At 33.7% G+C, this 19,792-nt stretch overlaps 2 protein-coding genes across 4 annotated transcripts; both read left to right on the plus strand.

Moving 5' to 3' along the window:
• Nucleotides 5,166-10,753, plus strand: LOC109362500 (probable pectate lyase 18). 2 transcript variants are annotated; one of them, XM_019608329.1, is made up of 4 exons: nt 5,166-5,325; nt 5,579-6,325; nt 9,855-9,993; nt 10,095-10,753. In XM_019608329.1, the coding sequence occupies exons 1-4, from the start codon at nt 5,213-5,215 to the stop codon at nt 10,314-10,316; spliced, it is 1,221 nt and encodes a 406-aa protein (XP_019463874.1). In that variant the 5' UTR covers nt 5,166-5,212; the 3' UTR covers nt 10,317-10,753. The 2 variants fall into 2 exon arrangements, with proteins under 2 accessions (XP_019463874.1, XP_019463873.1); XM_019608328.1 differs by lacking the exons at nt 5,166-5,325; nt 5,579-6,325 and adding exons at nt 8,401-8,559; nt 8,813-9,559.
• On the plus strand, nt 13,452-17,359 carry LOC109361570 (BTB/POZ and TAZ domain-containing protein 1-like). Of its 2 annotated transcripts, none has more exons than XM_019607065.1 (5): nt 13,452-13,687; nt 13,797-13,930; nt 14,099-14,402; nt 14,862-15,177; nt 17,034-17,141. In XM_019607065.1, the coding sequence occupies exons 1-5, from the start codon at nt 13,574-13,576 to the stop codon at nt 17,093-17,095; spliced, it is 930 nt and encodes a 309-aa protein (XP_019462610.1). In that variant the 5' UTR covers nt 13,452-13,573; the 3' UTR covers nt 17,096-17,141. The 2 variants fall into 2 exon arrangements, with proteins under 2 accessions (XP_019462610.1, XP_019462609.1); XM_019607064.1 differs by having other exon boundaries at nt 13,454-13,687; nt 14,862-15,181; nt 17,034-17,359.

The raw sequence follows: 19,792 nt of genomic DNA on the forward strand, positions 1-19,792 counted from the left end.
CTAATGATGTCATGTCTGCCTACAATGTTATTAAAAAAGCGAAACAAAAAGAGAAAGTTACCCAGTTAAGGGTAGTTGAAGATTCTAGAAGAAAATTGATGGTCAAATTCAAACAATGCATATGCTCGGCAGGAGACAATTTCTCAGAAAGCAAAAGTGAAGAAGAATGAAGGGAGAAATCCCTATTTATAGGGAAAACCCTAAGCCCGGACCTTCCCAGGGGCCCAGCCCAAAATATGCATCCACCCGTTCAAAATCACTTAAGGACAATCCAACGGTGACACAGAAACCCAGGCAGCGGAACTGAAACGAACAGACGCGTTGATCTATCATCCTAATTTAAGATGAAACACCAAGCATCCCCCCATGTGTCCGATAAAAACCCTTAGCCATCATGACCTATACCTACACTTACCTAAAGAACCTACCCCTATTCCATTACTACCAAATCAGAATGATCCAAGTCTATTAACTCGGCCACCTCTGACCAGCCAAAGCCTACTAGTCCGGTCACCTTTGACCGACCTAATAGACTAAGGGCAAATATTCCAGTTTGATCATACCGCAGACTGTCAACCCCAAAGTCTACTAGCCCGATCACCATTGACCAGCCTAATAGACCAGGGGTAACTGTTCCAACCCGCTCTCACTCAGGCCTCCAACCTCAAAAGAATCTATTAGCCCGACATCCTCGGACTGTCCCCTTTTACCTAAGCAACCCGTGCAGTACTTCGCATGTCCCCGTCGTTCGCCTCAGATGGATCTACCCATGGCAGATGCAATAAATGCTCCTGGCGCGACATTAAGGCATCTGACAAATTATTTAATGCACTTCAGGCATGCTATTTAATGCATATTTGACATAACATTTAATGTGCCGCTGACTCGCCATTAGTGTCAGACCACATACCACCTATCATGCCACCTGAATATTCTACCTGCCCCCGACAAATCGACAAGGATAAATCTGCAAGTTAGGTAAGGACGATCAAAATGTGTTCCTCGTACCTGTTAAATGTTGGCCAATGATCAGATGTCAACTCAGCATATCCTAAGCCCTATAAATAGAAGAGACCACACATAGAGTACAATGAACCTATCATCCTCTAATTTATTGCTATATTTATTATTCTAACTTCTCTCTTATTTACTCTCATTCTCTCTCTAGAATATTCTATTGACTTGATCGTCGGAGAACCTTTTCAGGTACTGCCCCCGACGGGCCCAGAAGATCATTCGACTAAGTTACCCGTTTTCCTACGCTAACCGGACATACTCTTCCGGCCATCCATCCTCAGCTCCCGACCATCTACTCTTAACACTAAAAAACAATTATAAACTAAAATTTAAACAATATGCTTTATACCAAGTGTGAAAGAATGATTATACAAATATTTATAAATTATCTATGAATGATTTTAGGAGTTTTAACTATGCAATAACAATTGCCCCAACAAAAATACACTAGTATCCATAATTTATTTAGAATGGTTAGGATGACCTAAAATTGAGAGGGCATCATTCAAAATCTATTAAGAAAGATTTGTTGTCTCAAAATATATCTTAAACTATATAACAGACTAATAACATTAATGTAAAAATAGAAATCAATAAATTTTTAATTTTTTAAGTAGCATGTTTTCATTAGTGCAAGGTATGATTTGAGATATCGGTTGATACTTCAAATCTTATTCACAATCTAATGGGGACATAGATGGATACAAGTCATTGGAGAGGGCCTCTCACGTAGGCCCAAGTGTCAACTGCATTTACGCTTTTCAGGATAAGTTAATATCGTTACGTGTATTATCGTAAGAGGTTCTCGTTCTGCCAAGTCAGCATAATAGTATACGATAATCTTGGTCTTAAATGTGAAATTCTGACGAAGTATGCGGTTCGGGAAATTTAATATATCAAAGCATAAAGGAAGAACTACGGAGAGGGATACGTTGGTCCCTACAAAGCTTTATAGTTTGATTTTTGAGTGCAAACCATGTGCTGCTGTCTCACACGGGATGTTAATTTCATGTATTTATTAAAGATTGTTTTCCTTTTAACTATGTATTTTAAGACACAATTAAATAAAGAAAATAAGAAATAGCATGGTAATTGAGCTTGGGATAGAAAATTATTATATTCCACTTTTTAATAAATGAATTTTGTTAAACATTGCCTTTAAGGAATTAAGATAATATTAAACACGATGTATATATATTAGAATATGATTCATATTTTAATTTTTCGACATTCACTTTATACTTTTATTTCCTTATCTTGCATTTTCACATTATTAAAAAAAATTCCAAGAAGAATTACCTCATACACAATTTTTTCTCTCCAATAAGGTAATAATATGGTTAAGTGTTGGGAATCCTTTCTAGTTGATGTGGAAGCAAGACCAATAAATCTAGTAGATAAATCATTGAATAATTCAATGATGATTATTCCAAGGTCTTGGAATTACTCCTTAAGTCTTGAAATTATGAAATCTAACTTAAAAAGTTGGAGTAGTACTTTTCAAAGTGTCTTGATAAATATGACATCAAAGTTCAAAGTTGTGAGGAAGAGATGTATCAAGCAAGTGAGAAAAAATAACATAGGGAGAAAGTGAAAGAGTTTATATCCACATAATGTGAGATTTGTATTCTTAGTGAAATACTAGAGAGTTTGTATTTTCATCATTTTTGGGTGAGATTGAGTGTTATTATCTTTGTAAGATAAAGTCAAATATTGTAATCCTACTTTATATAGTGGAGATATTTTTTGGACTAAGTCACGTGTTTGTTTCCTTTCACATTGAGGAGGTTTTTCCATGTTAAAATTTTTGATGTTATTCTTCCACTCTTCTCTATTTTCTTTATCTACTTGACACTTCCATAAATGTCCATTTTATATCATAGGATGGAAATTAGTGTTGAATTTCCCAACATTAAGTAATAATATACAGTTTTTTTTCTCTCCAAACTATGCAAGTCCTGTCAAATACGGCTTTGAATGAACCAATTCTTTAAAAAGTTATCCACTTATCCTACCCAGTACCCAAAGCAGCATTGTTGCATAAATTAGAAAAATCAATAAATATTTAAATTTTCTAGTCGTGATTTTGATAAACACTAAAGCTGATTGGACTTGCATATTCTCCCTCTTCTAATATATAAAAGCCAAATTAAAATTTCTCTCAACTACTATAAGTAACTATACATTAATTTAACGTTTATTTTTCTAACGACATAATTAGATGCAACTGTCTTCCCTTTTCACATAGTAAATAAATAGTTGGAGAATAAGCAATTATAAGTTTTCATAGAATAAGAAATTATAAGCTATCCGGAGATAAAGTTTTCTCTTAATGTCTTTGTAAGCGTCGTTATCACAGTATCAATATAGATTCCTATAATTACTAAAGTCGAAAGCACGTTAAATAGTCATGTTTTTCCTTTATATGATGAGATCATCAACCTAATTGCTTAACAGCAAGCATGTGAGAGAGGAATGATTTGATGAAATAATCCATAACAAACAAAAATCCATGGGGTGTTATACACACTTTGGTACTTTTTGGTGTCGGTGTATGTTCTGATCGTATTCTTATACAGCGTACATTCCCTTCTTTAAGTGCCTGCTAATCCTATCATGAATCATCTTACATATATGCCTTCTGGAAAAACAATTATGTGATGTAAATTGTTGAAGAAAATTTGAAAAAGCAACTTAAAGAAAATATTCAACTTTGATTTAATATTCAAATAAAAAATATTTAAATTTACTCTCTTGATGGTAAGTATTGTGGATGGGGTTTAGATGAAACCTTACTTAGGTCCAGATAAGTAACTTATCGTGATAGAATGATGGTAATATCGACTTATCACGACGAAAACCTCTAATATTCGAACTCCAGCACAAAGAATCAGTGAGTTGTCATTAAAGGTAAGATTGGCCCCTGTTGGGTTTATTGAAGTCCCACATTGGATATGCGGGGAGGAATGAAAGAGTTTATAAGAGTGAAAGATCCATAGAATTAATACCTTAAGATTTTGGTTCAAGACGTGGTGTCTCACTTGGCAGATTTATTCTTAAGTAATTATTTGGGTATAACTTTAAGAGTAGCCTATATTGTGATTTTTAATAACTCTTTTATCATTCAAATTAATTAATAATTTTTCGAGATGGTCTTTTTTCCGCCTTACATTGTATTCTTCAAGAATGAGCTTCTCCAATATGACAATTAAAAATGCAGGATTATATGGATATCAAGCTCAAGATTTTCTAAGATGCCTCCTGAATTAATGCAAGAGATGGACCCATCGGAGCAATTAAGTCAATATCTTCCACCACGTAACATTTTAACTTTTCACTCGACCGTTTATATAAAACAAAGTCAAAGTAAAAGAATTTTCTGCCAAGAAAATGTATCAAATGTGAAGAGAACAAATTTACCTCCTCGGCCTATATATATAAACTAATTAAATTAATTAACCGCGTGAAGTGCCCATTACTTCATTACGTGATCACTGCATTAATGAAGCTTTATTTTTAGTAGCAAATTATTGAGTAGAGTAAGGTTAATCACAGTGGCCATTACACATTCCGTAGTGATACTGCTAAATTTGGTTATTCTCATCAACGTTTAGTTACATTTTTTATGGATAAGAACGTTTAGGCATGTTAATGTGGCAAGAGAAGCATTTTGTTGAAAACGTCTCCAGAATGAGTTTTATAAGTATATATACATATCAATTTAATTGGAAACTGTATAATCAATTAGGTGGGTATATTTGGTATCACTTATCACAAACCATATAATAATTTCTCATATCAAGACTTTTGCATATTAGGTCCAGAACAAGTTGTAAAATTTTGTATGAAATCTATATAATCACAGTCTAAAATTTCTGTTTAGCTAAACAAAATGGTATACTCAGTTCAAGAATGAAGTATATGTAAGTTGTAGTGAAAATCAACATTACTCTGCAGTAAAACAATATGTGAATAAGATTGTTTGGACTTTGGACCATCACAGTCATGATTTAGGCCTTGCTTAACGGACCAAACTACCCAATTGGTATCCCGTGAAACCAGAAATCACGAAGCATTTAGGTCCTACATGTTCAGTTTAATCACGCCATTTAACCCGGCTTTAATCCCTTTATATAGACCCCCTCCTACGTACATTTTCCTCATCTCTTCTCTCTCTCTCCTATCACTTGCAAACATGACCACTTCACTCTCTTTGTTCTTCTTCCTCTTCTCTCTCCTCACCTTAACCACACTCATTTCCTCTTCCCCACTTCAGGACCCTGAATTGGTGTCACAAGAGGTGAACAGGTATAATGTCACACCACTTCTCCATATTAACTAAATGTACATTATATATAATAAATATAATATTATGCTAGCTATTATATGCATTATGTTAATGCAATTCATTAGGTTCACATTTTTCATTTCCTAGCTCATGTTTCCAAATTATACCAACGTGAATATTTTTTTGGACTAGCCACAAATATTATCTAAGGGGGTCAATTTTATTCTAGCCACAACCACTTCATATATGTTTACTTATTTTATTTTTGTGCAGGGAAATCAATGCCTCTATGGCTAGGAGGAACTTGGGGTACCTTTCATGTGGGACAGGAAACCCCATTGATGATTGTTGGAGGTGTGACCCTAACTGGGAAAATAACAGGCAAAGGCTAGCAGATTGTGCAATTGGGTTTGGCAAAAATGCAGTGGGTGGAAGGGATGGTAAGATATATGTGGTCACTGACTCAGGTGATGATGACCCTGTGACCCCAAAGCCAGGGACACTTCGTTATGCTGTGATTCAAGATGAGCCATTATGGATCATATTTGCAAGGGACATGGTGATTAAGCTAAAGGAAGAGCTCATAATGAATTCATTCAAGACAATTGATGGAAGAGGTGCTAGTGTTCACATTGCTGGTGGTCCATGCATTACTATACAATATGTAACAAATGTTATAGTCCATGGGATTAATATACATGATTGTAAGCAAGGTGGTAATGCTATGGTGAGGGACTCCCCACAGCACTATGGGTGGAGGACCATATCGGATGGTGATGGTGTTTCCATCTTTGGAGGAAGTCACATATGGGTAGACCATTGTTCTTTGTCTAATTGCAATGATGGGTTAATTGATGCTATTCATGGATCCACAGCTATTACAATATCCAACAATTACATGACACACCATGACAAAGTCATGTTATTGGGTCACAGTGATACATATACTCAAGACAAAAACATGCAGGTCACAATAGCTTTCAATCACTTTGGAGAAGGTCTAGTTCAAAGGATGCCAAGGTAAAGTTATGAAGTGAAGTAAATTATTGTTTCCTATTTCCAACTCATAGCTCAGAGCCTTTAAAAAGTTAAATAAAAGTGACACTACAAGTTTTCCAATTCTTACGATAATTTGTACATACACACCAAGAAAAGAAACACAAAAAGGAAAAAGAGGAGTAAAGTGAAAGTGAAAGGGATGTATAGAAATGAAAGCATGTGCATGGGGCTGAGTGTGTGTCACTTTGTCAATACTCTTAATTACTATGTGGGACCTCTAGTGCTAAAATTTGAAAAACATATGTGATTGTTGCAGGTGTAGGCATGGATATTTCCATGTGGTGAACAATGACTATACCCACTGGGAAATGTATGCCATTGGTATCAACCTAATTGCTTAACAGCAAGCATGTGAGAGAGGAATGATTTGATGAAATAATCCATAACAAACAAAAATCCATGGGGTGTTATACACACTTTGGTACTTTTTGGTGTCGGTGTATGTTCTGATCGTATTCTTATACAGCGTACATTCCCTTCTTTAAGTGCCTGCTAATCCTATCATGAATCATCTTACATATATGCCTTCTGGAAAAACAATTATGTGATGTAAATTGTTGAAGAAAATTTGAAAAAGCAACTTAAAGAAAATATTCAACTTTGATTTAATATTCAAATAAAAAATATTTAAATTTACTCTCTTGATGGTAAGTATTGTGGATGGGGTTTAGATGAAACCTTACTTAGGTCCAGATAAGTAACTTATCGTGATAGAATGATGGTAATATCGACTTATCACGACGAAAACCTCTAATATTCGAACTCCAGCACAAAGAATCAGTGAGTTGTCATTAAAGGTAAGATTGGCCCCTGTTGGGTTTATTGAAGTCCCACATTGGATATGCGGGGAGGAATGAAAGAGTTTATAAGAGTGAAAGATCCATAGAATTAATACCTTAAGATTTTGGTTCAAGACGTGGTGTCTCACTTGGCAGATTTATTCTTAAGTAATTATTTGGGTATAACTTTAAGAGTAGCCTATATTGTGATTTTTAATAACTCTTTTATCATTCAAATTAATTAATAATTTTTCGAGATGGTCTTTTTTCCGCCTTACATTGTATTCTTCAAGAATGAGCTTCTCCAATATGACAATTAAAAATGCAGGATTATATGGATATCAAGCTCAAGATTTTCTAAGATGCCTCCTGAATTAATGCAAGAGATGGACCCATCGGAGCAATTAAGTCAATATCTTCCACCACGTAACATTTTAACTTTTCACTCGACCGTTTATATAAAACAAAGTCAAAGTAAAAGAATTTTCTGCCAAGAAAATGTATCAAATGTGAAGAGAACAAATTTACCTCCTCGGCCTATATATATAAACTAATTAAATTAATTAACCGCGTGAAGTGCCCATTACTTCATTACGTGATCACTGCATTAATGAAGCTTTATTTTTAGTAGCAAATTATTGAGTAGAGTAAGGTTAATCACAGTGGCCATTACACATTCCGTAGTGATACTGCTAAATTTGGTTATTCTCATCAACGTTTAGTTACATTTTTTATGGATAAGAACGTTTAGGCATGTTAATGTGGCAAGAGAAGCATTTTGTTGAAAACGTCTCCAGAATGAGTTTTATAAGTATATATACATATCAATTTAATTGGAAACTGTATAATCAATTAGGTGGGTATATTTGGTATCACTTATCACAAACCATATAATAATTTCTCATATCAAGACTTTTGCATATTAGGTCCAGAACAAGTTGTAAAATTTTGTATGAAATCTATATAATCACAGTCTAAAATTTCTGTTTAGCTAAACAAAATGGTATACTCAGTTCAAGAATGAAGTATATGTAAGTTGTAGTGAAAATCAACATTACTCTGCAGTAAAACAATATGTGAATAAGATTGTTTGGACTTTGGACCATCACAGTCATGATTTAGGCCTTGCTTAACGGACCAAACTACCCAATTGGTATCCCGTGAAACCAGAAATCACGAAGCATTTAGGTCCTACATGTTCAGTTTAATCACGCCATTTAACCCGGCTTTAATCCCTTTATATAGACCCCCTCCTACGTACATTTTCCTCATCTCTTCTCTCTCTCTCCTATCACTTGCAAACATGACCACTTCACTCTCTTTGTTCTTCTTCCTCTTCTCTCTCCTCACCTTAACCACACTCATTTCCTCTTCCCCACTTCAGGACCCTGAATTGGTGTCACAAGAGGTGAACAGGTATAATGTCACACCACTTCTCCATATTAACTAAATGTACATTATATATAATAAATATAATATTATGCTAGCTATTATATGCATTATGTTAATGCAATTCATTAGGTTCACATTTTTCATTTCCTAGCTCATGTTTCCAAATTATACCAACGTGAATATTTTTTTGGACTAGCCACAAATATTATCTAAGGGGGTCAATTTTATTCTAGCCACAACCACTTCATATATGTTTACTTATTTTATTTTTGTGCAGGGAAATCAATGCCTCTATGGCTAGGAGGAACTTGGGGTACCTTTCATGTGGGACAGGAAACCCCATTGATGATTGTTGGAGGTGTGACCCTAACTGGGAAAATAACAGGCAAAGGCTAGCAGATTGTGCAATTGGGTTTGGCAAAAATGCAGTGGGTGGAAGGGATGGTAAGATATATGTGGTCACTGACTCAGGTGATGATGACCCTGTGACCCCAAAGCCAGGGACACTTCGTTATGCTGTGATTCAAGATGAGCCATTATGGATCATATTTGCAAGGGACATGGTGATTAAGCTAAAGGAAGAGCTCATAATGAATTCATTCAAGACAATTGATGGAAGAGGTGCTAGTGTTCACATTGCTGGTGGTCCATGCATTACTATACAATATGTAACAAATGTTATAGTCCATGGGATTAATATACATGATTGTAAGCAAGGTGGTAATGCTATGGTGAGGGACTCCCCACAGCACTATGGGTGGAGGACCATATCGGATGGTGATGGTGTTTCCATCTTTGGAGGAAGTCACATATGGGTAGACCATTGTTCTTTGTCTAATTGCAATGATGGGTTAATTGATGCTATTCATGGATCCACAGCTATTACAATATCCAACAATTACATGACACACCATGACAAAGTCATGTTATTGGGTCACAGTGATACATATACTCAAGACAAAAACATGCAGGTCACAATAGCTTTCAATCACTTTGGAGAAGGTCTAGTTCAAAGGATGCCAAGGTAAAGTTATGAAGTGAAGTAAATTATTGTTTCCTATTTCCAACTCATAGCTCAGAGCCTTTAAAAAGTTAAATAAAAGTGACACTACAAGTTTTCCAATTCTTACGATAATTTGTACATACACACCAAGAAAAGAAACACAAAAAGGAAAAAGAGGAGTAAAGTGAAAGTGAAAGGGATGTATAGAAATGAAAGCATGTGCATGGGGCTGAGTGTGTGTCACTTTGTCAATACTCTTAATTACTATGTGGGACCTCTAGTGCTAAAATTTGAAAAACATATGTGATTGTTGCAGGTGTAGGCATGGATATTTCCATGTGGTGAACAATGACTATACCCACTGGGAAATGTATGCCATTGGTGGAAGTGCTAATCCAACCATCAATAGCCAAGGCAATAGGTTTGTTGCACCCAATGACAGATTCAGCAAAGAGGTACTCATCACTAAATAGGAGTAGAAATAAACACACTTATTGTTAAAGTTATGTTTTCCTAATTGTGATACTAAGATGTTTAATTATGTTATGTGAATTAGGTGACAAAGCATGAGGATGCACCAGAGAATGAATGGAAAGAGTGGAATTGGAGGTCAGAAGGGGATTTGCTAGTAAATGGTGCCTTTTTTACACCATCAGGTGCTGGAGCTTCATCAATCTATGCAAGGGCTTCAAGCTTAAGTGCAAGGCCATCTTCACTTGTGGGGTCCATAACAACTGCTGCTGGTGCACTTAGCTGTAGGAAAGGTTCTCGTTGCTGATTATGACCCATCTTGCAACTGTCTTTGCAGGCTGGTCCATTAATACCAAATAGTATTTAAAAGAAGAAGGAACTAGTAGAAAACAAATTGAAGGAAGTGGAAAAAATAATGACCCTATTAATCAACCATGGTCATTTCTCTAGCTAGGACATTTATGTTTCCTAGGATTTCCTTCCTCCATTCATTTCATTTTCTTTTTTTTACATTGTTTTCTAGTATTTGTCTTTTTTTTAATCTTTTCTTCACTTTGGGTTTTTCTGAATGGCTCTAGTACTCGACCCCTTCCATGATTATTACAACCTCAGCCTGGTAAACTTTAGGAACAAAATCTGTTGAAGAATTTCCTTGGTCAAAGAGAAAACAGGTGCAGAAGAGTTGATATGTATATGTACTCCTATAATATACAATTATTTATATGTTCAATATTTCTACGTTGAGCTTGTATCTATCTTTTTCTCTTGTTTCTGTGACCGACACATGCGCTGACACACAAATACACAGTGTTGACTAAGACCTTGGAAGAAAGTGAAGGTAAAGTTCAATAAATAGAAAATCTAATCGAGAATAAAACGAAATCTTCTTATCCCACCAATCAAGCTATGATAGAAGGATGTGTATTGGAGTAATCGAAAAAGTTCAACGACCGAAATAACTGTTAACTAATTAGACAAAACAATGTAGAAACTGGGTACAACCCCATGTGCTATCTTTATGTTTTTACTGGTAAGGTAAGATTAGAAAGACTATAATATGTCTTTTTTTCTTTTTTTAACTAATCATGATTTAATTTTAATTTATATAAAATTGTGGATTGATAAAATGGAGTATTAGACCGTAAATAGTGACATGTTTGGATTGATTGATTAATGTGTGGTTTGGAGACACTTTGTATAGTTTAAAGTTAAAGCAACCATTGTGGTTACATGTTCCATCATTTTGGAATTTTTGGAGAAACATCCTAAGTTTCACCTTTAGAAAAACATAAAGCATAATAAACTAAGAAGGTAAAAAGTATACATGAATAACAGAGAAAGTGGTCTCTTTAATCATTTGAGTTTTTTTAATCACCCTGAAGGAAGTGATTAGAGATGCCTAATTACCGACGAACTTACATGCATCATTTTAATTAAATTCATATTGTGGTAAAATCCTTATCAAAGTGTTTAAAATTGATCACTTTTTTACTATAAACAAGTGGGTAAGGCAAGAACAATTTCTCTAACTCTAGTCCTCACCCTTCAGAATGACACCATTTTTGGGGAGTTGTGCTTGTATGGAGCCACAAACATTAGTTACTTTTTGACTATTTTTACCAATCATCGTGACTTTGATGAGATCTCAAAGTTTCCATCGTTTCTTTGACTGTAGAGTTTGACAATAAACTATAATAGTTTTTAGAGATTCTCAACATGTGTACCTTGCCTTGCTTAAATTATGCAGAAGATGAACATCATCAAACCTGGGACTGGTCCTTACTTAGTAGAAATTGAATCAAGATGGTAAATTTCAATCAAATGTCTTAGTTTTATCATTATGAATATGTAAATTAATTCAATTTTCCAAAATGAATGACTTTATAATATTACTCTGACAATTTTTTATTTCTCATTTTTATTTTACTAGTAGCCCGTGCAAAGGCATGCATAATAAAACCGGTTATTTTTACAAAACACTATACTACTTTTATGCTTAAAGAATATATAATCTTTTATCAATGTCAACTTAAATCATATAATATTTTTTGTCATATAAGTACCGTGGACAACAAGCTGATGATACTATGGGTTATTGAGCAGTGTGGATCCGACTTGGGCTTTTGTTTTTTGTCATAAGATGCAATTTGGATTAAACCATGAACCAGATTCTCCATTCATCAGCAATTTTGTTATGGGCTGATTGTTCTTTACTTTTCAAGGCCTTCGCCAATCGAGATTCGACGAGCTACTTGTCTCAACCCTCTCGTGGGTTGGATATGAAGGAAATAATGAATGAGAGATGAACCCATCTTTTACCAATTTGGATTTTTTTAAATTAGAATAGTATAATTGAAAAGAACTCAAATCCTCTATATCAAATTTTTTTTATGTATTTATATCAATCCAATAAGATTTTACCTAATAATAAATAACATATATTATTTAATTTCTTATTAATTATCCTACTAACACATTTAAGTATTTGACAAAATATGATTATATTGATACAGAAACATGAAAAACTTTTACTATAGAAAATTTGGCTTCATTTGAAAAGATACCTTCCTCTTCATAAGCCATATGGACCAAGCCATGATACATAAGTGCCCAACCTTCATATTAATTACTATATCAGCATGATGTCGATCTATGCAATTTTGAGGCAAAACTACCTGAATTCCTATCCAATATAAACTTTTCCACGTGTTTGATGCAAAGCCAAAGGTCAAAGAAGTGGTATATTTATTATATACTACTTGACTAGAAGAGTATAATATATATTTTTCATAAATAAACAAGGTATAATATCATAGATTTTATAATAATTTTTCTTTTTATTTATAAAAATATTATATAATTCTTTTAATCTGAAATTGAATAATGTGTATTTTCTTCTATTTTTATGTGAACCCTTTAAAATAACTCCCAACTGAAAACTGAATGTTCCAAAAGTTTATTTTTAATAGTAACCAGATCAGGGCTTGAAAGTAATCCATTTTATTCCAATTAAAGAGCAGAAAAGCCATGAAATGCAATTCATCATCTGCTTACAAACTTTCCTTAAATCCCAACTTTATGCAAGGCCTCTCCAAATAATTCCCAACTAAATCTATCATATGCCTTTTGCATATCTACCTTACTCTTTTTTAATTATTTTTTATGCCCATAGAATGAAACACTCCTCAAGCAATGATCATATATGTGTCTGGCCAAGTGGCCATAATGAAACTGCACTGATTAGAAGCTGCCAAAGATTCCATATATTTCTTATGTATTATTGTAGCAATAGCCATGAGTTTTGTTACTTGTATATCAAATTTTGCACATCATCATTAATATTGCATATATTTATTCCTTATTTTATTTTATTTATATACGCATCTTAAAATAAATGAAAAAGAGATTTAGTTTTAAACACTCATATCCTACAATATTCTATCACACCTTTCGACTCTACACATTTCTATATATACATAACCCTTTATTCAATCTCATATACATATCCTCACTCCTTAACACCTTCCTTCACAATTAACTTCTCCCACTCTATCAGCTTCACCAATGGGTGCACAAATGATACCCATTGGCTACCACACCACCCAATTCTTACATGAACCAGATGTATTTATACACACTTCCGGTGGAACACGCATTCCAGCCCACTCAACCATTCTGGTTTGTCTTCAAATTCTAAACAACATTCTTTTTTGTTTTACAATAAATTTATAATTCAATCTCCCTATTAGTTTACTTACGTTTTTTCCCTTTCTTTTTTGTCCTAAAGGCTTCGGTGTCCCCGGTTTGGAAAAACATCATAGACCGACCATGCAAACATCGAAGCTCCGAAAGAGTCATCCAAATTAACGGCGTCCCTTGTAACGCCGTTACCGCCTTCGTCACTTTCCACTACACTTCCAGGTTAGTTTCTTCATCTTTAGTAGCTTCCATGGCTTTAACTTTCGTTTATTGTAATACTATCCACAATTTTCTTTATTTTAAATATAATATAACTGCAATGGCAAATTTTTAAAGCATGGAACAATTCCACTTTTATGATATTGTGGAATGACGAAGATGACCCTGCAGGTGTAGTGAGGAAGAAATGGAGGAGTATGGGATGCACCTGTTAACATTGTCGCACGTGTATATGGTGCCGCAGCTGAAGCAGATGTGTATCAAAGGTTTGACTCAACGGTTGACCGTCGAGAACGTGGTGGACATGTTTCAACTTGCCAGGCTCTGCGACGCACCGGATCTCCGCCTCAACTGTATGAAGCTCCTTACCAATCATTTTAAAGCTGTAGAGAAAACTGAAGGATGGAAATTCCTCAACCGAAACGATCCCTGGCTCGAACTCGAAATCCTTCGCTTAATGGATGAACACCAAACGGTAATCATCAATCTAATTATTCATAATTAAAATTAGAGAACCAGTTGCGGTGGTTACCTATTTTATAGAATCAAAATGTTACACTTTTTCGTAATATTTATATGTTGTAATTTGATTCTCTTTAATTACATTTCTTCTAATGGAAATAAAATGTTGGACTATTTGATACAACACATCTTTATTAAAGTTATGACCTTTATTGCAGAAAAAAGAGAGTTTAAAATGGATGTTCGACGGTTTGAATATTACTTCTGTGAGTCCATCATAGTTAATATTTAAAGGATTATAATTAATATATGAATGATAAATGATTTGGTGTATTATTTGTTCGGCTAAAAAATACTTATATAATCATTTGATACATAATAAATCTGAAAACAAATTGCTTAAAATTACATTAAATGTGAGATTAAATATTGACCCGAATCATTCGTAACTGTATCATTTGTAAATGTTTAGAGGAAAGAGAATTCAAGGAGGCAGAGAAAGGAGCAGGGGCTATATATGGAACTAGGGGAAGCCATGGAATGTTTGGAGCACATATGCACCGAGGGTTGCACTGATGTTGGACCGTGCCACGTGGAGATCAAGAAAGAGAAGATGAAACCTTGCACCAAGTTCTCCACGTGTCAAGGTCTTCAGCTCTTGATCCGCCACTTTGCCACGTGTAAGAGGAGAATTAGTGGAAGGTGCTTGCGATGCAAGCGAATGTGGCAGCTCTTCAAACTTCATTCCTATATTTGTCAACAAACAGATTCTTGCAAGGTTCCTCTATGCAGGTAAATTAGTTTATTAATTCATTTCATTGTCTTAAATGCAACATATACAATACTACACTTAACAATATTGCTAAAAAAAAGAAGGAAAAAATGTCACGAGGTAGGCATGTTAATATATATGTTATAACTTAGTTATGACATATATGATTAGTGTTATATTTTTAATAAATAGGATAAGCCATAGTGAGGTTGAGAATTTCAGTTCAAATTGTTATATAATATGTGTGCTGGGTGAATGTTTAGCAAGAAAGTTCCACCTTTTATTTTGATAAGGAACCATCGAATTAATTGTTAATTGGTTTATAATACTCTAGACAAAAATGTAGTGGTTGGCCAAGAGAGTATAGTCACTTTCAATTATTTTCATCAGGTTGTAGTATTAAAATATCTGACTTGTAGTCATCACATTGAAAATAAGTGTCCGGTTACGTCATTATATATTGAATTTGAGGTCTTCATAAATTGCTATTTGCTTGTTACGTCCCCTAGCTGGCCAGGACACATCTTTGTACAGGGCCCATCATAGTTGTTAGAAGTTTCATTCTTAACTAGTATGACATCTTTATTAATAGAGAGATAAATCCTTAAAAAATTAAAGAAAATTTAATATGTAATATATATCTATCATTTTAAGTATAATAAAATAATATCTTTATTATTCAAAATACAAGTAAATTGAAGTACTTACCTCTATGTTAATGAAGAAAATCTGTCAACCACATAACCTGTTCGATGGTCATGTCCTAATCATGGCTGATTATAAACAAAAATTTTATAATCAGTTTTAACCAAATTCTCATTCATGAAATTTCAATGACTTAAAATTGAATAGGTTTATTTTAAATAAATGATAGAAATTTAGTTTGGATCATCAGGCGTGGACTATGTAATATATTTTTTTGCTGATGTCGTGGTTGTTATAATCAATTTTTTATGGCAAGCTTGACATTTTTTTTTGGGGTTAAGAAATGGACTAGAATTCTTCAGTACCATCTATAGAAGATGATTTTCAGTTAAGAAATAGGGTCTGATTCATCTTTAGTACTGGAGAGTCTAATATTAAAATATAAAATACATGATAGATTTTACTATTTTTTTTAAAGTTAAAAAAAGTTTTTGTCATCACATGAGAGGATCCGGATTCTAAGAAATGACCGAAAAAGTGTAAAATAGCTCATTTCTTTTCTTAGCAACATAAAAATGTTATTTTAATAAACTATGGATAAATTTCACATGTAATGCGATTTTCTGATGAGTTTTATGAAATATATACAGAAATAAAAGATGAGAGATAAAAATAAATTAATTTGTTATTAAAGAAATCGAAAAATATGAAATGTTAAAATAACACTTCTCTTTCGAAAATAATTATCTTGTGCAAAATTTTGTGTCACAAACCACACAAGCACTGACACAATTCATCAAGTATATGGGGACCGACATGGTATATTCAACTTTGTGGTGCATGGGCCAAGAAAACATGCCCAACATGTGCGCATCAGTGGTAGATCCCTTTTTAAAAGCATTGATCGATGGTATATAGTTTCTTCTTTATTATTGGGAAAGGAAAAGCATAGCAAAGTAGGTGGCCCTGTCTATATCAGTCTTATTACATGTCTAATTAGAATATTAGACAAAAAGAGCAACTATTTCCATTTATTCACCAAATCAAAATGAATATTACTACTCATTCACGTGCTTAATCTCCAATCTCCAAGTTGGCTAATCTAACTTTTAGTGCACTTATTGTCTTTCTTATTATGATTGTCTTGTCCTATTTACTTGCTATATTGTACATAAAAATTTATGCGTTCTCAAAAATTAACTTTGTTGTTTTGGGAAAATGTTGCAGGCAAATTCAATATAAAATGCAGCAAGAGAAAAGGAAAGATGATCCAAGGTGGAAAGTTCTAGCGAAGAAGGTTGCCTCAGCCAAAGTCATATCTTCATTGACTTTGCCAAAGAGGAAGTGAGATTATAACTTTTGAATTACAATGAATAATGTAACAATGTATGTATGGGATAGTTTATATCGTATTGATAGCTGCGCTCTTTACTATAAGATTAAGAAATGTTTGCAATAGTAAATTGTGCATATTGCAGAAATATGAGCATCGTTAAATTAAGCATCAATTTGCCCTGTCTTAAGATTTGAATAAAAATATTAAGTTTGTTATATTTTACCTGTTATTCATTTATAAAAATAATCATTATAAGTAGCTTTAGTTAGTTTATGTTTTTTCCTTCTAAAATCACATATACAATTACAGAAAAATAATGTATATGTAATTGTAGTTATATTCTAAGATTAGTACAAATATCATGTAATAATACGTACTGTAATTGCAAGTTAAATCCTAGCACAGTTACATAATTAAACCTGAATCAAATAATGTGAAATCATATCTTGACACAATCTTAAACATGTCCTTAAGAATCAACTTAATTAGTAAAATTGTGGGACAAATGTAAGGACATGTGTTCAAACTTCTGTGTATAGCTGCACAGTTTTCACTATTCCTACAAACATATATTATGCTATAAAAAGATACTCCTAAAATTTAAAAACAGGTGATGAAGAAATTAGGAGTTTGAATGAGTGGGGTGATAAGGTTTGGTGATCACATTCTCCATTGTTCAATATGACAAGAGTAGCAATCAATGTGACTGTGTTGGGTAAAGTAGGGTGTTAAAATGGTAGGATGCACCGACTAATTTTCTTGATGAAACAAGAGAGAATGAGAAATGAATAAATAATATTCTCATTATTGAATCGAATGAAAAAAGTGAACACTTATTTATACAAGAGATCAGAAAAGAAAAGAAAAAAACTTGTAAAACAAATAAGTAACATAAACATGACTATTTAATTCCTAACTTCCTAACCAACAATCATCTTTAGTATTGGGAAGACATCACGTGCTCAATTTAAATCGTCTCAATCACTGTGGGCAATTTCCAACGGTTCTAACGTTCACCGTCGGGTTATACTCAAATTGAGATGTTGAAAATTCATTTATTTTTCATTTTAAATTTGCTCATAATTGATCCATCACCTTGCACTAATTAAATATAGGATTTGCTTCTTTTTTAAATAAAGTCCAGTCGTCCCACGTGAATTGTCACGAAGGGAAGCTATTCTAATAACGGATGGCAAATTCAGAACTATTAACTGATGTTTCTCAGTTAACGATTGCGAGCATTTGTTTTGCAATTGAATCAAGATCATGCAAGGAAATAAATGCCACATTCAAATGGTGTAAAACTAAAGATACATACCAGGGGGAAAATCATTTGGAATGTGTATAATGACCTCTGAAGTTGGTCTTCCTAACCCGTTATTGGCCTTATGATAATTCAAGTTACACTAAGAGATAACAATTTTAAACGAATTATGGGTCAGTGTTGTTTGCACTTTGCACTGCTGGTGACATCACGGCATGGGTCACCTCTTGTTTATTCCTGCTATAATAATGTTATATGAGGCGAAATGAAAAAAACATGCTTATATATTCTCATTCTTTGAATATGAAATATGAAGTTGGAATTTTATTCTTATTCTATTACGTCAGTGATGACTGGTAAGATGCTGTTGTGTCTTATTCTTCACTTATTTTGTGTTATACGTTGTTTCTATTGGTCATGCATCACCTCATATAAGTGGATGTACAAAAAGCGAGCTACCTAATATCAATCCATTTATTAAAATTTGACGTATGTGTTTTTTATAAAAATACAGATAACTTTTATGTGTAAAGCAAGTAACTTAGTAAGTAATTATTAATTAATTTTGTTGTGAATGCCTACAACCTTTTTTTTTCTTTGGCAACAAAGGAGCATGGGTTAATAAAATACGAAGACCATGTCTAAAAACTTTTTTCTCTCTACCTTAACAACCTCATTATCTCTCAATCTCCATCTCTAACTCAATCCTCATCTTCTTCAAAGCATAACAAATAGAAAAAAATCATTCCCATTCTCAACAAAAACACATATCATCATTCACCTCATTCACAAATGATCCATATATACTTATCTATCAACCAACCAAAAGATAGTGAGAAAGCATATCCCCAAACATCCAAAAATACACAATAAAAAGCATTACACTAAGTTCATCCCAGAAAAGGGGAACAATTCATACTCTGTAACATCATTCAGATTCATATCCTTAAATTATAAATCAAGGCCGCGAAGATCGATGTGCTCCTCATCGGTGCCTCGCCATCTGCCACGACAAGGATCCCCGCCTGGACTGACTTACAGAGAACGGAAGAAGGAAGAGAGGAAGATCATTTACCGTTTGCGGATGGAGGTCAAGCGGTTTCCACCGTTTCCTTCGGGTTGTCGCCGCATAAAATTGGTAGTCTAGGGATTTCTATCCCTTTGGCTCTTTCTTTTGTTGCTGGAGAAAGGTAACAGGATGTTACCCATTTACTCATTCCTTTGTTTATTCATTCATTATTTTAATTATTTTCATTTATTTTTCTTATGTCACTTTATTATTATAACCCTTTTAATAGATTGATATACTTGTTTTGCCATATTATTGTACCTAATATTTGAAATCATCTACTCAGGTAACTCACATTTTTTATGTTAAGCAATTGA

This window comes from Lupinus angustifolius, chromosome LG12 (genome assembly GCF_001865875.1).
Source record: "Lupinus angustifolius cultivar Tanjil chromosome LG12, LupAngTanjil_v1.0, whole genome shotgun sequence".
NCBI classification, from domain to species: domain Eukaryota; kingdom Viridiplantae; phylum Streptophyta; class Magnoliopsida; order Fabales; family Fabaceae; genus Lupinus; species Lupinus angustifolius.